General features: G+C 38.7%; 1 protein-coding gene across 1 annotated transcript in view; it reads left to right on the top strand.

Annotated features, from left to right (window-relative positions):
- Positions 1 to 17369, top strand: part of WBP2NL (WBP2 N-terminal like) — a 29869-nt gene extending 12500 nt beyond the window's left edge. Inside the window, exons 5-8 of the mRNA XM_045554779.1 lie at positions 282 to 386; positions 10720 to 10983; positions 15104 to 15196; positions 16763 to 17369. Of these exons, the coding sequence (XP_045410735.1) occupies positions 282 to 386; positions 10720 to 10919 (305 nt within the window). The 3' untranslated portion in view covers positions 10920 to 10983; positions 15104 to 15196; positions 16763 to 17369. The remainder of the gene's footprint in view (positions 1 to 281; positions 387 to 10719; positions 10984 to 15103; positions 15197 to 16762) is intronic.
- The last annotated feature ends 385 nt before the right edge of the window (positions 17370 to 17754 follow it).

The following is a 17754-nucleotide window of genomic DNA, read 5'->3' as shown; positions in this document are numbered from 1 at the left end:
ATAGCATCCTCACTCAGAAGTTTTTTCTGAATATCTATTATGATAGGTGCCATGCTAGGCCTGGAATAAGCACAGGCAAATGACACATAATCTCTGCCCTTAAGAAGCATGTGGTTCAGGACAAGGGTCATATTTATCTTTTATCTTGTATCCCAAGAGCATTGTTGGATACACATGTAAGATGGTGGTTAATACTCTGTTAAAATGTTCAGTTGATAACTGCTATACTTCTGACTTAAAAGAATTAAAAGATTTCCTATTTGCCAAACTTGTCTTCTCAGCTGCCCAAGGAGTTCCACTTAGAACCGTAAATGCCTGGTTCGGCCCTGTACAAATTTATGTTACTGGTCAGGGGAATGTGTGCACTCCACAGACACCTTGTTCAGGTAAGTTAGGGCAGGGAGGTTCTTCCTGGGAGGTGGAAAAATATACCAGTAGCTCAAAGAGCTATTCATTGCAGGCTTGCCTTCAACTCATCTATAGGAGAAGCAGCAGAGGTTGAGGAGTTGGAGTATGGTTGAATCCATTACTTTGTTTCCAGACTGAAACCCAATGGCAAGTCAGCAAGTGACTGGGTTTTGGTTTCAGGCTTACTTTTAATGATATGTACAAACATAGAGCATACTGGGGCAACTCCTGTTAGTGGGAAGGGTCACGTCCTGCTTATAGCCTGAGCAGAAATGTATTTTCTTGCCCACTTCCCCCTTTCCCATTTCCCACTAGCTTAGCCATCATGCTGTACCATGCCCTTCAACCCACAGAGTACTCAGCCTTGGGCCCTTTAAGAGCTATGCCTGTCCACTACCAGTGAGTCAGGTTTCTGGGAGGTAATTCTCAAATGTGGTCCACTTCCTACTAGTGGGCCACAAAAGGTCTCCTAACACTGCCAACAGACTCCAAAATATAGGCCCTTTCTTGGGTTCTCCTTGGAGCGTGATGTGCTTCTCCATGGACTTTTAGTTTTGTGTACAACTAAAGGCTAATTACTTGTAACCTTAAATAGTTATCTTGGTTTTTAAAGGTTATTAAAATCTAATATTCATAATCTAAAAGTAAATGTTACTAGGGTTTAAAAATTTTTTTTATTGAGGTGAAATTCCCATAACATGAAATTGACCATTTTAAAGCGGTTAAAATTCAGTGGTATTTAGTGTAAAATTCAGTAGTATTTAGTGTATTCACAATGTTATGCAACCACCAGTTCTCTCTAGTTTCAAAACTTTTTCTTCATAGACTTAAGGCAAGAAAAAGGAAAAACAAGACAAGAAAAAAAAAATACAAAGAAAACCCACTTTTTCATCACTCTATACTCCCACTGCCCCCTCCACCATTCCCTGCTATCTTCTAATCTATTTTCTACCTTTATCGATTCACCTATTCTGAATATCACATAACAGGAATCATACAATATGTGACTTTTTATGTTTGGCTTATGTCATTTAGGATAATGTTTTCAGTGTTCCTCCAAGTTGTAGCATGTAACAGTACTTCCTTCCTTTTTGTGGCTGAATAACATTCCATTGTTCATATATAGTACAATTCATTCATTGATGGACATTTGGCTTCCACCTTTTGGCTATTATGAATAATAGCTGCTATAAACATTCATATATAAGTTTCTGTGTGGACATATGTTTTTATTTCTCTTGGATGTATACCTAGAAGTGGAATTACTGGGTCATATGGTAATTCTATATTTAACTTTTTGAAGAACCACCAACTGTTTTCTGTACTATTTTACATTCTTATGTAAGTATACATGTTCCTCTTACTCTGCATCCTCACCAATAATTGTTATTTTCTTTTAAAAAAAAAAAATTATTAAAGCCATCCTAGTGGTGGGTGTGAAGTGGTATCTCATTGTAGTTTGTTTGTGTGTTTTAGAGACAGAGTCTTGCTCTGTCACCCAGGCTGGAGTATAGTCGCATCATCATAGCTCACTGCAACCTCAAACTCCTGGGCTCAAGCCATCCTCCTGCCTCAGGTTCCTGAATAGCTGGGACTACAGGCACAAGCACCACTATACCTGGCTCATTTTTAAAGTTTTTTGTAGAGACAGGGTCTCACTATGTTGCTCAGGCTGGTCTCAAATTCCTGCTCATTGTGATTTTAATTTGCATTTCCTTAATGACCAGTGATGTTGAATATCTTTTCATGTGTTCGTTGCCCTTTTGTATGTCTTCTTTGGAGAAATGTCTATCCAAGTCCTTTACCCATTTTTAAATTGGGTCGCTTGTCTTTTTGTTGTTGAGTCATAAGCATTCGTTATATATTCTGGATATTAAACCCCTATCAGATATGAGTTTGCAAATATTTTTAGGTTACCTTTCACATTCTTGATAATGTCCTTTGATGTACAAATTTAATTTTTATCAAATCCACCTATTATTCTCTTGTGGCTCATGCTTTTGGTGTAAAATTTAAGAATCTATTGCCAAATCCAATGTCATGAAGATTTATCTGTATACTTTTTCTTCTAATAGTTTTATAGTTTTAGCTCTTATATTAAGGTCATTGATTCATTACAAGTTGATTTTTATCTGTGGAGTGAGATTAGGGAAAAACTTCATTCTTTTGCATGCAGATATCCAGTTGTCCCAGAATCATTTGTTGAAGATACTGTTTTTTCCCATTGAATGATCTTGGCATCTGTCAAAAATTAGCTGGTCATAGATATTTGGGTTTATTTCTGGATTCTCAATTCTATTCCACTGATCTCTAAATCTGTCCTTATGCCAATACCACACTGTTTTGATTACTGTAGTTTTATAATAAGTTTTGAAATAGGGAAGTGTGAGTCTTCCTGCTTTGTATTTCTTTTTCAATATTGTTTTGACTATTCATGGTCCCTTGCTGGTCCACTTTGAGCATCAGCTTTTCCATTTCCGGGAAGAAGACAATTGGAATTTTGATAGAGATTGCAATGAATCTGTAGATCACTTTACGTGATAGTGCCATCTTAACTTTATATTAAGTCTTTCAATCCATAAACATGGAATTTTTCCATTTATTTAGGTCTTTAATTTCTTTCAGTAATATTTTGTGGTTTCAGTGAACAAATCTTTCACCTCCTTGGTTTCATTTATTCATAGGTATTCTTTTGGATGCTATTATAGATGGAATTGTTTCTTAATTTCTTTTTGGATATCTTATTATTGGAACTAGGATTTTTAAAATTAAACTCTCAATTTTGAGATAATTATGGATTCACATGCAGTTCTTTTTTTTTTTTTTTTGAGACGGAGTCTTGCTCTATTGCCCATGCTTGAGTGCCGCGTGGCGTCAGCCTAGCTCACAGCAGCCTCAAACTCCTGAGCTCAAATGACCCTGCTGCCTCAGCCTCCCGAGTTGCTGAGACTTACAGGCATGCACCACCATGCCTGGCTAAGTTTTTCTATATATTTTTAGTGTCCGGCTAATTTCTTTCTATTTTTTTTAGTAGAGACGGGGTCTTGCTCTTGCTCAGGCTGGTCTTGAACTCCTGAGCTCAAACGATCCTCCTGCCTCGGCCTCCCAGAGTGCTAGGATTACAGGTGTGAGCCACCGTGCCCGGCCCTGTCATTTGGTTTATTGAAGAAGTAAATTAGACAACATTTGCCACAATAATGTCTATCAAAGTGGCTGCCCATAAAAATTTCAGCACCACATTCATCGGAAGGACACTCCCAATGAAGGCAACTAATTTTGTCATTCTCCTCCACCTTATAGTATTTCAGGACAGCCATTTTAACTTTCTTTCTCTTATGCTTATTCTTTTTTTTTTTTTTTTTTTGAGACAGAGTCTCGCTTTGTTGCCGGGGCTAGAGTGAGTGCCGTGGCGTCAGCCTTGCTCACAGCAACCTCAAACTCCTGGGCTTAAGCGATCCTACTGCCTCAGCCTCCCAAGTAGCTGGGACTACAGGCATGTGCCACCATGCCCGGCTAACTTTTTTTTTTCTATATATATTTTAGTTGGCCAGATAATTTCTTTCTATTTTTAGTAGATATGGGGTCTCGCTCTTGCTGGTCTCGAACTCCTGACCTTGAGCGATTCACCCGCCTCGGCCTCCCAGAGTGCTAGGATTACAGGCGTGAGCCACCATGCCTGGCCTCTTATGCTTATTCTTCTTGGGAGTGGTGTAAGACTTCTTCGTTTTCTTAGCACCACCATGAAGTCTCAACACAAGATGAAGAGTGCACTCCTTTTGAATGTTGTAGTCAAAGTACATCCATCTTCCAGCTGCTTGCCAGCAAAAAAATTAGTCTTTGCTGATCAGGAGGAATTCCTTCCTTATCCTGGATCTTAGCCATTACATTTTCTAATTATATCTAAGGATTCAACCTTGAGAGTGATGGTCTTCCCCAATGGCGGTCCCACCATAGGTGGTGGGTCAGAAAAAGCTCTTTTCTTTTCTTTCTTTTCTCTTTTTTTTTTTTTGAGACAGAGTCTTGTTCTGTCACCCAGGCTGGAGTACAGTGGCATCACTGTAGCTCACTGCAACTTCAAACTCCTGGACTCAAGTGATCCTCCTGCCTCAGCCTCTTGAGTAGCTGAGACTACAGGTGTCCACAACCATGCCTGGCTCATTTTTTTTTTTTTTTTTTGAGACAGAGTCTCGCTTTGTTGCCCGGGCTAGAGTGACTGCCGTGGCATCAGTCTAGCTCACAGCAACCTCAAACTCCTGGGCTTAAGCGATCCTACTGCCTCAGCCTCCCGAGTAGCTGGGACTACAGGCATGCGCCACCATGCCTGGCCAATTGTTTCTATATGGATTTTTAGCTGTCCAAATCATTTCTTTCTATTTTTGGTAGAGATGGGGTCTCAGTCTTGCTCAGGCTGGTCTGGAACTCCTGACCTCGAGCAATCCACCCGCCTCGGCCTCCCAGAGTGCTAGGATTACAGGCGTGAGCCACCGCGCCCAGCCTATGCCTGGCTCATTTTTTAATTTTTTTGTAGAAACAGGGTCTTGCTATGTGGCTCAGTTTCAAACAATCCTCCTACCTCAGCCTTCCAAAGTGGTAGAATGACAGGCATGCACCACGTCACCCAGCTCCATATGTATTTTAGAACTATCTTGTCTATGTGTATAAAAACCTTGCTGGGACTGTATATCACATTGAGAAGAATTAAGATCTTCATGTCTTCATTATGTTGAGTCTTCCAATCCATGGATATAGTATGTCTTGCCGTCTATTTAGATCTTTGATTTCTTTCATCAGCATTTTTAGTTTTAAATATATAAGTCTTATACTGATTTTTTTTAGAATTACACCTATAAAGTATATATATATAGAATTACATCTACATATATTTATTTTTCAAGCAGTAGTAAATGGCATTGTATTTTTAATTTTGGTGTCCACATGTTTGTTGCTAGTATATAGAAATATAATTTCTTCTTTTCCTTTTTTTTTTTTTTTTGAGACAGGGTCTTGCTCTGTTGCCCAAGCTGTGGAATACAGTTGCACAGTCATAGCTCACTGCAGCCTCAAACTCCTGAGCTCAAGTGATGGCCTCCCCAAGTGCTGGGATTACAGGCATGAGCCACTGCATCTGGACTCAATCCTTTTAAATTCCTTAAAGTTTGTTTTATGGGCCAGGAAATGGTTTATCTTCATGTATGCTCTGTGGGCCCTTGAAAAGAATATATATTCTGCTGTTGTGTGTAGAGTGTTCTATAAATGTCAATCAGATAGTGTTAATTGGTGGGGTCATTGATCTCTTCTACATCCTTGCTGATTTTCTGTCTAGTTGTTCTATCAATTATTGAGACAGCATTGTTGAAGTCTCCAACTATCATTGAGGATTTGTCTGTTTCTCATTTCAGTTCTATTAGTTTTTGCCTCACATATTTTATAGCTCTGTTTGTTATAAACATTTGCTGTTACACCTGTGTTGCTTACATGTCTTAGTGAATTTACCTTTTTATCATTAAATAATATCCCTGTCTCTGATAATTTTCTTTGCTCTGAAGTCTATTTTATCTGATATTAATACATTCAGTCCTGCTTTTCTTTTATTCATGTTTTCAAGATGTATCTGTTTTCATCCTTTTGCTTTTAACCTGCCTTTATTGTTATATTTGTTATATATTTTTTTGTTAGAGGGCATATAATTGGATGTTTTTAATTCTCCTCTTCCAATCTCTTTTAATTGGTGTATTTAGGCCATTTACATTTAATGCAATTAATGTTAGGGCTTAGGTCTACCATTTTATTTTTTGGTTTTTTGTGTGTTTTCTCTGTTTCCTTTTTTCTGCTTTCCTTTGTGTGATTTGAACAGTTTTTAGAATTCCATTTTTATTTTTATCATGGTTTTGAGTATATCCCTTTTTATAGCTATTTTAGTTATTGCTCTAGATATTGTACATTGTATATACATAACTTATTTATAGGCATCTTATTTCCTTTTCTCTTTCCCCATTTATAGTGATGTTAAATATTTTCTATACATACAACTGGAACCACATTAGATGGATGACAGTGTATAGGCACTCCACTTGGTGTTTACTGGCATGGTGGGGATGGGGCCACAGCTTTTCTCTGTGGTGTTTGAGTGGAGTAGAGCAGCTATTGTCTAAATGTTTTCTTTCTTGCTAGGCTCCCTGTTTCTTAATCCTTTGACTAGAGAATAGGCTTTTGCTGGAAATTTTGTCTGTACCTGTTGTTGTTTCCAGATTACTGGCTTTTTCAGCTCCACGTATGAGATATATGAGGCCCAGGAACTCACCACCATGTTATCCCTTGGGTTCCAAGGTTCCTAGTTGGTCTGCCTTCTCTTTACCTTAGAAAGTCTTATGTTTGTATTATATATAATGTACAGGGTTTTTTGGTTTTTTTTTTTTTTAGAGTTTCTAGTGGGAGGAATAGGGAAAAGTGTGTGTACTCCATCTTCTCAGAGGCCAAAAGTCTGCTACAATTTTATTAGAAACTCTAATTTGGTATTTTTCCTGAAGTCTGGCTGAATTGCAAAACTATCATGTATGTGCACATCAAATGGTTGTTATTCTCCTTTTACGAAAAGTTTGTTACATGAAATTTATCATTTAAAAACTGATCTAATTATTGTATATTATTTTCTCATTATCAGTTTAGTTTAATGTCCTACAGTGTGTAATGATGTCTAAATGCATCAATAATTTTCTAACATTGGACTTTTCACTAATTGATCACAATCAGTTACAAATTCCTTTGTTCCTTCTCCATTCCCACTGCTTCACTCGACCAGCCTTAAAATAAATAAATAAATAAAATTAGACTTTTTAAGGCACATTTGCATTGTGGTTCACACATGAACCAAATGCACATATTGCTTATCATATATACAAAAATCTCCCCTAAATATGCTTGTACAATGGTATTTTGTTACTTACACTGAATGGTAGGAAGAATCTACATACTCTTACTGTACCTTGGTTGATTGCAATCAGAAAAGTTTGAGAACTACTGAGAAAGCTCATTATACCTTGACAGTGGGCAAGCAGTCCACAAAATTGGGTGATCTAAAGCTCTGGGATCAGTTTTTTTTTTTTTTTGGTTTTATTATTTTAAATTGACACACAATAATTGTATACTTATGGGGTAGGGTGTGATATTTCAGTATATGTATACAGTGTGTATGATCAAATCAGGTTAATTAGCATATTCACTACCTCAAACATTTATCATTTCTTTGTGTTGAGAACACTCAAAGTCTGTCTCCTTCTATTTGAAAATATACAATAAATTGTTGTTAATTATAGTTACCCTATAGTGAACAGTACATAGAACACTAGAACTTATTTCTCCTATCTAGCTGTAATTTTGTATCCATTAACCATCCTCTATTTCCCTTCCACTACCCTTCCCAACCTCTAATAACTACTATTCTGCTCTCTACTTCTATGAGATAAACTTTTTTAGCTTCCACATATAAGTGTAAAGCTCTTGGGTTTTAAAAAAAATTTAATGTTTTATTTTTTAGAACAACTTTAAATTTATATAAAAATTGAACAGTTAATACTGAGAGTTCCCATATTACTCAAAATATATGCAGAGTTTCTGATATTTTAACATCTTGGATTAGTGTGGTACATCTGTTACAAGTAATGAATCAAAATTGCTACATTATTATTAACTAATGTACATAGTTTACATTATGTTGTACAGTTCTATGGGCTTTGTCAAGTACATAATGTCATGCATCCACCAATATAGTATCATATAGAATAGTTTCACTGGCCTAAAAATCCCGTGTTCCACCTGTTTATCCTTTCCTTCTTGAACCTCTGACAACCCCTGATCTTTTTATGGTCTCTATAGCTTTGCCTTTTCCAGAATGTTATATAGTTGGAATCATATAATACATAGCCTTTTCAGACCAGCTTCTTTGACTTAGCAATATACATGTAAGCTTCCTCCATGCCTCTTTGTGGCTTCATGGTTCGTTTCTTTTTATCACTGAATAACGTTCCATTGTATGGATGTACTACAGTTTAGTTATCTATTCACCTATTGAAGATATCTCAGATGCTTCCAGTGTTTGGTTATTATGAATAAAGCTGCTATAAGCATTTGTGTGCAGGTTTTTTGTGTGGATGTAACTTATTTGGGTAAATATCAAGGAGTGTGATTGCTGGATCATGTAGTAAGAGTATACTTAGTTTTGTAAGAAACACCAAACTGTCTTCCAAGTGGCTGAACCATTTTGCATTCTTGCCAGCAATAAATGAGAGTTCCTGTTGCTCCATATCCTTACCAGTATTTGGTGTTGTCAGTGTTTTGGATTTTAGCCATTCTAATAGATGTGTAGTGGTATCTCATTGTTTTAATTTGTAATTCCAATGATACACGATGTTGAGCATCTTTTAATATGCTTATTTGCCATCTATATATTTTCTTTTATGAGGCGTCTGTTCAGATCTTTTGTCTTTGAATTGAGTCATTTGTTTTCTTATTTGTAGAGTTGTAAGAGTTTTTTGTACATTTTAGATACACATCCTTTCCCAGAAAGGAATTTTGCAAAAATTTTCTGCCAGTCTGTGGCTTGCCTTTTTATTTTCTTAACAATGTGTTTTGAAGAGTAGAAGCTTTTTTTTTTTTTTTTTATAGAGACAGGTCTTGCTCTGTTACCCAAGCTGGTCTCAAACTCCTGTCCTCAAAAGTGATCCTTCTGCCTTGGCCTTCCAAAGTACTAAGATTACAGGCATGAGCCACTATGCCTGGCCTGTGTCTTCTCTGTTTCTTGTCTGGGTAGAGGTTTATCTACTTTATTGATCTTTTCAAAGAAACTGTTTTTGGGTTTATTGACTATTTCTGTGTTTTCAATTTTATTTCATTATTTTCTGCTCTATTATTTCTTTTCTTCCACCAGCTCTAGGCTTACAGTGTTCTTCTTTCTTTAGTTTCCTAAGGTAGAAGCTTAGAATATTGATTTTAAATCTTTCTTCTTTTCTTATGTTTGCATTCAGTGCTATAAATTTGTGGGATTTCACTGCATCCCACAACTTTTGATAAGCAAGCTGTATTTTAATTTTCATTTGGTTTAAAATACCTTAAGTCTCAACAGGAGAAATTTTATTTGATCCACATGTTATCTAGAAGTGTGTTGTTCAATCTCCAGGTACTTTGGGACTTTCCAGCTACCTTTCTGTTATTAGTTTCTAGACTAATTCTATCATGGTCTGAGAGCATGTTTGTATGATTTCTTTTAAATGTTAATTAAACATTTAATTTTTGTTTTAAGGCCCAGAATGAGGTCTATCTTGGTAAATGTTCCATGCAACCTTGAGAAGAATGTGTATTCTGCTGTTGTTGAACAGAGTATTTTAAAATTATCAGAGTATTTTAAACAAATCAGCTTGATAGATGGTATGGTTTAGATCAACTATGACCTTACTGATTTTCTGCCTACTGGATCTGTCAATTACTTAGAGAGATGTTCAAGTCTCCAACTATAATAGTAGATTCAACTATTTTTCCTTGTAGTTCTTTCAGTTTTTTTGTTTTGAGACATAGTCTTGCTCTGTCACCCCCGCTAGATTGCAGTGGCATCATCATAGCTCGCTGCAACCTCAAACTCCTGAGCTCAAGCCATCCTGCCTCAGCCTCCCAAGTAGCTGGGACTACAGATGCGCACCACCACACCTGGCTGATTTTTTTCTGTTTTTAGCAGAGACAAGGCCTGGCCCTTGCTCAGGCTGATCTCAACCCCCTGGCCTCAAAGATCCTCCTCCCTCAGCCTTCCAGAGTGCTACGATCACAGGCGTGAGCTACCTCGACCCACCCCTCTTTGTTTTTGCCTTGTGAATTTTGACACTGTTTCTAGATGTATACACATTAAGGATTATGTCTTCTTGAAAAATAGACCCTTTTATCATTTAAGTAATGCCCTTTTTAACCTCAGTAATTTTCCATATTCTGAAGTCATCTTAGTTTGCTTTTTCTGAGATTAATGTAGCTACTCCAGCTTTCTTTTGATTAGCATAGTATGCTTTCTCCAACCTTTTACTTTTTTTAAAAGACAAGGTCTCACTCACTCTGTGACCCAGGCTTGAGTGCAGTGGCCCAACCACAGCTCACTGTGACCTGAAATTTCTGGGCTCAAGTGATCCTCCAGCCTCAGCCACCCCAGTTGCTGTTATTACAGGCATAAGCCACTTCGTGCAGACTGCTTCAGCATTATTTTTAAAGTTCTTTTTCCTTCTTACGTATTCCTTGACTGCAGGGTAACTGAATTTTTTTCCTTATTATAATTCCTAGTAATTGTCTATGGAGCCCCGCCCATGGGATATGGCACCTCGCCTCCAGAGTATGGAGCCCCACCTATGGGAAATGAAGGCCCACCTGTGCGATATGGAGCCCCGCCTGCTGGAGCTGTAGCTGCCCAGACTCTGGAAAATGAGGCTTCGCTTCCTTCTACCTCATATTCTCAGGCGCATTCTCCACCTTCTAAGATGTAAACCTTGAAAGACTAACCAAGCAAAGAGGCATCCTAAAATTGAAGTCAGGATAAGAAGGACTCAGGTATGTGATCACAGGCCTGTCATAGGTAGTTGTTCCACTCCTTGGAAGGGCAATCTTAGGAGGAAGGTGAGGCTTTAATTCTGTGTATAGATTTGTTATTTTTGTCTTTAAGAGACAGGGTCTTGCTCTGTCACCCAGGCTGGAGTGCAGTGGTACAATCATAGCTCACTATAACCTCCAACTCCTGGACTCAAGCAATCCTCCTGCCTCAGCCTCCCCAGTAGCTAGGACTACAGTTGCATGCTCCTATGCCCAGCTCATTTTTAAGTTTTTTGTAGAGATGTTGAGCAGGCTTATCTTGAAATCCTGGCCTCAGGCAATCCGCCTGCCTCAGCCTCTCAATGTGCCTAGATTTTAGAAGCAGAGTAAATTCTTGATTAGCCAGGCTAAAAGGAAGAGTTATTGTAGGGCTTATTCCCAATAATTTTGTTGACATTGGGCAGCATTTTTAAACAACCATCTTGAATGTGAGCCTGGAAAAAGTTTCCTGCCTTTCTTCCTATCCCCATTGAAGAAGCATTTATTATGCTTGGCACTAAGATATGTGCTAAAAATACCATGTTGAACACTTAAACATTGTGAAAAACAGCTATGTTAGTGAAAGGATGGAACAACCTAAATTTCCAATATTGAGAATTTTATAAATTATGGTACATCCACACAATGGAGTATTATACAGCTGTTGAAAAGAAAGCCTTCTGTGAGAAGGCCAAAAACAATGAAGCAATAAAGGAAAAGTTTGATAAAATTGACTATCAAATATTTGAAACTTCTGTACAATAGAAGTTAAATCATAGGCAACAGACTGAGAAAGTAATGTATTAAATTTATAGTTAGAATATATGGGTACCTACAAATCAACTCAAAAGAAATGAAATGACAAAAGATAGGAATTGCCAGATAACCAAGGCAATAGCATGTCCAAGAAACATTTTAAAAGATGTTCAACTTGGCCAGGTGTGGTGGCTCACACCTCTAGTCCCAGCTACTTGGGAGGCCGATACAGGAGGATCACTTGAGCCCAGCCTAGGAGTTTGTAGCTGCAGTGAGCTATGATGATGCCACCGAACTCTAGCCTGGTGACAGAATGAGAACCTGTCTTTAAAAAAAAAAAGGTTCAACCTGACTAGTATAGGGAAATGTAACTTGAAAATGAGAAAACTTTGTCTCCAAAGTTTTACAAATATTAAAACTCTTGATATAGCGATTTCAGTATCTACCCATGAGAAATATTTACACATGTGCACAAAATGCATGTGGAAAGATTTCATTAGGTTATTTCTAATTTTGTGCTGTTAGAAATAAATATATTTGTTCATTAATAGGAAATATATGAATAGAATATGGTATACCAATGTGACATATGCAAAAATTTCTAAGACCTGTTACTGTTAAATGAGAAAAGCAAGTTGTAGGGAGTATACACTGCAGTGATTTTCAACCTCAGACTGCCCCCGTTTATAATGTTTATATGTGTATATTTATGATGAATATTTTATAATGTCTACTTTACTCCACTTCAATGAAATCTGTAGACAATTGAATAGGATTCCATACCATTTCTTTTTTTTTTTTTTTTTTTGAGACAGAGTCTCACTTTGTTGCCCGGGCTAGAGTGAGTGCTGTGGCGTCAGCCTAGCTCACAGCAACCTCAAACTCCTGGGCTTAAGAGATCCTACTGCCTCAGCCTCCCGAGTAGCTGGGACTACAAGCATGCGCCACCATGCCCGGCTAATTTTTTCTATATATATTTTTAGTTGTCCAGATAATTTTTATTTCTATTTTTAGTAGAGACGGGGTCTCACTCAGGCTGGTCTCGAACTCCTGACCTCGAGCGATCCACCCGCCTCGGCCTCCCAGAGGGCTAGGATTACAGGCGTGAGCTACCGCGCCCGGCCAGGATTCCATACCATTTCAACCCAAATAAATTAATAGTTCATAAAATTTTAAATATTTTAATATATAAATGCTCAGATTTCAGCACACTAGAAGACAATGAAGTAATCAAGTGTTCCCTCGCCATATGTAGATTCACCATAGGTATAAACACTAGAAATGCTAACTGATATGGTATTCACGTCACCAATGCAACATAGCCATATCATTGGTAATGTTTTCCAAAATGGTGAATAATCCTTAAAAAAATTTCCAAATAAAACACAGTTTAGTTTTTCCTTAATTTATACAGTGGTTGAACTCCTGAAAAGTTCTGTTTATATTAAAATTATGTAAAACAGGGTGAGCCTAGAACCTAAAATGATTATAAACATGTGTTTCACCTAATCAGTGGCCAGAGATCCATTTGAAAGCAATGAGGGGGGGTGTAGGAGAGTTAGTAGTTATGAGGGAGTACCCTATGCCTTTCAGGATGTCTAGACCCCTCACCCATTAAATGGCAGCAATGGCCTCCAATTGTGCTAACCAAAAATGCTCCCACGTATTTCTTAAATGCCCTCCAGGGGATAGTACCATCCTTGCTGATAACCATTATTCTAGATTATTCCATACTGTTTCAAGGTTTTCAGCCCCTTCAGAGCTCACCATTCTCCCATGCTGGCCAAGTTCCTAATTTCATTGACCTTTCCTTATTTTCTTGTAGGTTTATCAAGCCACCTAAAAGGAAAAAATATTATAGCAAGTATTTTTAGGTATCATATAGCAGGAAACTTTCAGGAGCTCTAAGTCCACAATATTACTGGATCCAGAAGACTTTTTTTTTTTGAGACACAGTCTCGCTCTGTTGCCTAGGCTAGATTGCCGTGGCCTCAGCCTGGCTCACAGCAACCTCAAACTCCTGGCTCAAGCACTCCTCCTGCCTCAGCCTCCCGAGTAGCTGGGACTACAGGCATGTGACACCATGCCCGGCTAATTTTTTTCTATATATATTTTTAGTTGTCCAGATCATTTCTTTCTATTTTTAGTAGAGACAGGATCTCATTCTTGCTCAGGCTGGTCTTGAACTATCCTCCTGCCTCCCAGAGTGCTATTATTATAGGTGTGAGCCACCGTGCCTGGCCCCAGAAGACATTTAAATCTGTATGTTTTCTATGTACATTTTATATGTAGTTGAAACTATGCTACATATAGTGTTTCAACAGATATTTTACTTTTCCATAGATTTTTAACAACCTCTCAAATATTTTTAGTGACCACATAATATTCTGTGACACAATTGCATCATAATGTATTTCCTTAATCCTTATTTTAAGGTATTTGGGTTGTTTCCAGGTTTTGTTATTACAAGCAACTTTGTAATTAACTTCTTTGTATATAGAGCTTTGTTAAAAATGTTGAATGATTTCCTTAACACAGGTTAGAGTTATTGATTCTCATTGTAAAAATGAGGAAAGCAGATGCTCTTGTGTTCTCAAAGACAGCCTTTCCTAAGGAAGTCAGGTATATATTAATGGATGTTATGTGAAAAGGGAGTTACTAGGTCAAATGTCATTGAAAAAGCCAAGGCACCTGCTTTCTTTACCTTACTACTCCTCAGGGCCTTGAATATATTAATGAACATCACAAATCTCCAGGAGGGAGAGATTTTCAAAATTATTTGACCTTAGAATATTTTATTCAGTAAACATTTGGGGGAAACTATTATTCAGTTGAACAAACTTTGGGAAACACTTTCTGGAACCATGGGATATTAGAATAGGCTTGTGTATCTGATGTATGCTAGACCTTAAAGCTTTTTCCAAAAATGAAAACAAGTCAAAGACCATTGTTCCTCCCATTCCAAGAAAAAGTGCTTTATGTCCAGTTTAAAGAAAATGGGAGATCTTCTTGAAGAAGATGTATGATAGATAATGTAGAAAGTAGCTGCTGCTTCCTCTCAGAAATTACTGGCATAAAGTCATGGGTCTAGGAAGCTGGAACATCAAAACACAAGGATGGCCCCTTTGCCCAGGCAACTGGCATGAAATAAAGAAGTAAAAAGGGAAAACATAGGTTAAACCTTTTCTAAAGGTTCCAAACAGGGAATACTAGACCATACTGGATCTTAAACATAGGTCACAGGATCTGGCTCTGTTTTTTCTAAAATTCTTGGAGGAAAGTGACAAGATTTTTCTTATAAAAGTTTCTCTTTTCTCAATTCCAAACCACTGTACATGGGCAAAAGTGACAAGGAGAGGAAGAGAGAAGAGAATCTCCAAACTAGAGCAGGAATAAGGCTCCCTCAATTCAGCTTTTCAGTGTCTGCAGGAATGTGATGGTGAGTTGGGAACAGGGTCAATTGGTGAGGCCTTTTTCACACCAGAATAGTTTTGTAAGTAATTGTTATCTAGCAAACATTCTGGGATTGGAATTTTAAAAGGGTAAAAACTAGGCTTTATCTTTTGTTCTTCATGCATACTTGAACCATGTGGATTTGAGGTGAGGTCCAGTGACCTAAATAGGGTAGCAGGTCTAAGTCTCTTGAAGATGGAATTCCATCATGTTCTCCCCTGCAAAGGGTACTGGGTCCACACACTGCCCTAACGCAACCAAAGGCTGTGACTGTAGAGGGACAGACCGAGCAGAACTACAGTTTGGACCCACGTGGTGCTGTGTGGCATGCCTGGTGTTCCCCTAAAGACTCAGTCAGATTCTTTCTATAAGAAGTACTTCCTGTAATAACTGCTTTGTGTACTATTTATTCAAAGGAACCTGGTTTTTCCTTTGCCTAGAACAAATGCAGAGCAAATTTAGCCAAGCCTGCTACATGGTTAAAGCATTCATTTGCTGAGTTCCTCGGGTCCCCATTGACATTTGAGTACTTACTTCCTGACTCATTCCCTGGGCTGGTGGATTCCACTCTTCTTCCTGTGTATTCCACAGCTGCAATATAGAAAATGTGCTCTGCTGTCTTATTTCCTATTAGGAATTCAAAGGGATAGAAAGAAGTCCTGCACTATCTGGTAGCCACTCACAAAATAAGCCTCCAAATACTCCTTTTCTTGGGTAAGTGGATGCTCACTAGCCTGCTGGAGCAGAGCCTTCCTGGCTCAAATGCCCCAAGGTATCAGGAGGAAAACCTACAGTTGGCGTGGTTTTTCAATTCATAGATTAATATATACAAGAAATATTGCAGGCCTTTGTTTTCTTTAAATATAATTGTTACCAAGACCACCACCATCATCTGCCTTGTTGCTGGGGCTCCTGCCAAGTTCCAAGAGTATAACAAAGGTATCCAGGCCCTTCCACTCATCAGACTGCTTCTGAAACAGCCACGGTCCAGTCCTGGCAGTCCCATCAAGTCTAAGAGCTTGTTTCCTTGTGAACCCAGAATCTTAGGTGGGCTTTGAACCTGGGTGTCAGAGATCCAACTCTCTATACCATTTGTCCTTGAGGGGCAGGGAGTAGGACCCCGATGCCTACTCCTTAAGAAACTCACAGTTCCTACCCCAAACTCCCAGATTCCGCTCTCTCCTCTGTGCTGTTGATCTGCGTCTCCCCCTCCACCTACCTCTCAAGCACTGGTCCTAACCCTAACCCAGGATTTGGGTTTCTACAGAAGATAATAGAAAGCCTTTGCCTTCACGTGGACTTGGCTCTCCTTACCCAGTGGCTGGCTGCTTGCTTGAGAATCACGTATGTGTATGTGTAAAATGTAGAGACCCAATCCAAATTAATACTGCAAAAAATTATTCTGCTGCACAGGTTACCTAGTTGTGGGATAGGAAGTAAAACATGTGACATCCATCCCAGCTTTTACCTTGAGTGTCTTCTGGAGATGGTGGGGCAGATTCAACCACGGCCAGCCTGCTGATTCACTTTCCTCTTGTTCTGTGCCTCGCAGGTTCCCTGTCACTTCCTTGGCTCCATTCCATGTGTGATTGCTGTTTGGTCCTTCTTTCCAGAGGAAGTGAGTGGGGGTGCCACTAGTCAGCCGTCGAGAAGCTTGCCTGTATTGTTTTGATGCCCGTACCAGGAAGACTTTTGGTCTGGACATGTGGCCCAACCTTGTAAGGACATCAGTTGGTCCCTTGTGCAAATATCCCTTACCTGCAAGTCCTTATCTCTTCACAAATCGATTCCTGAAAAGGAGATGAGGCTTTTCTGGTCTGGCATATAAGGAGCTGGGAAGTCAACACTCCCATCTTCACTAGAAGATAAAAGCTGAACAAATTGAAAATTAACTCTTTTTCGATGTGTCAGAATTGAAGTCATAGGATAAACTTCTGCCCCCAATTTGGGGACAGACAGGTAGATACAGCGAATCATAACTTAACAGGAACAAAAATTCAGGAACAGAAACCTGCCACTGGAGCCTATACCAAGGTAGGAAAACTTAAATTGTAACTGACGGATTGTGAAAGTTCAGTGTGGACAAGCTAGAGAGTTATCAACTTCATTGTGGCCCAGTCTTAGGGGGTGGCCCAACGTTTTTGTGAGTTCTATCTCCAGGGACCCTACTCATATTTCCTGATTTCAAAACTTTGCACAAAGCTACAATAATCAAAACAGTGTGATCCTGGCATAAAGACAGGCATATGGACGGACCAATGAACTAGGATAGAGAACACAGAAATAAGTACTCATATGCTCAAATGATTTTTTTGGTTTTTTTGTTTGTTTTTTTGAGATAGGGTCTTACTCTGTTGTCTGGGCTACAGTGCAGTGGCATCATCATACCTCACAGCAACCTCAAACTCCTGGGCTCAAGTGATCCTCCTCCCTCCGCCTCCTGAGTAGCTGGGACTACAGACATGTGCCACAATGCCCAGCTAATTTTTTTATTTTTTGTAGAAATCGGGTCTCAGTTGCCCAGGCTGGTCTCAAACTCCTGGC

The sequence above is a fragment of the Lemur catta genome, chromosome 6 (assembly GCF_020740605.2).
Source record: "Lemur catta isolate mLemCat1 chromosome 6, mLemCat1.pri, whole genome shotgun sequence".
Lineage (NCBI taxonomy): Eukaryota > Metazoa > Chordata > Mammalia > Primates > Lemuridae > Lemur > Lemur catta.
Note: the sequence above shows the minus strand (reverse complement) of the source record. Positions and strands in the feature narration are given on the sequence as shown.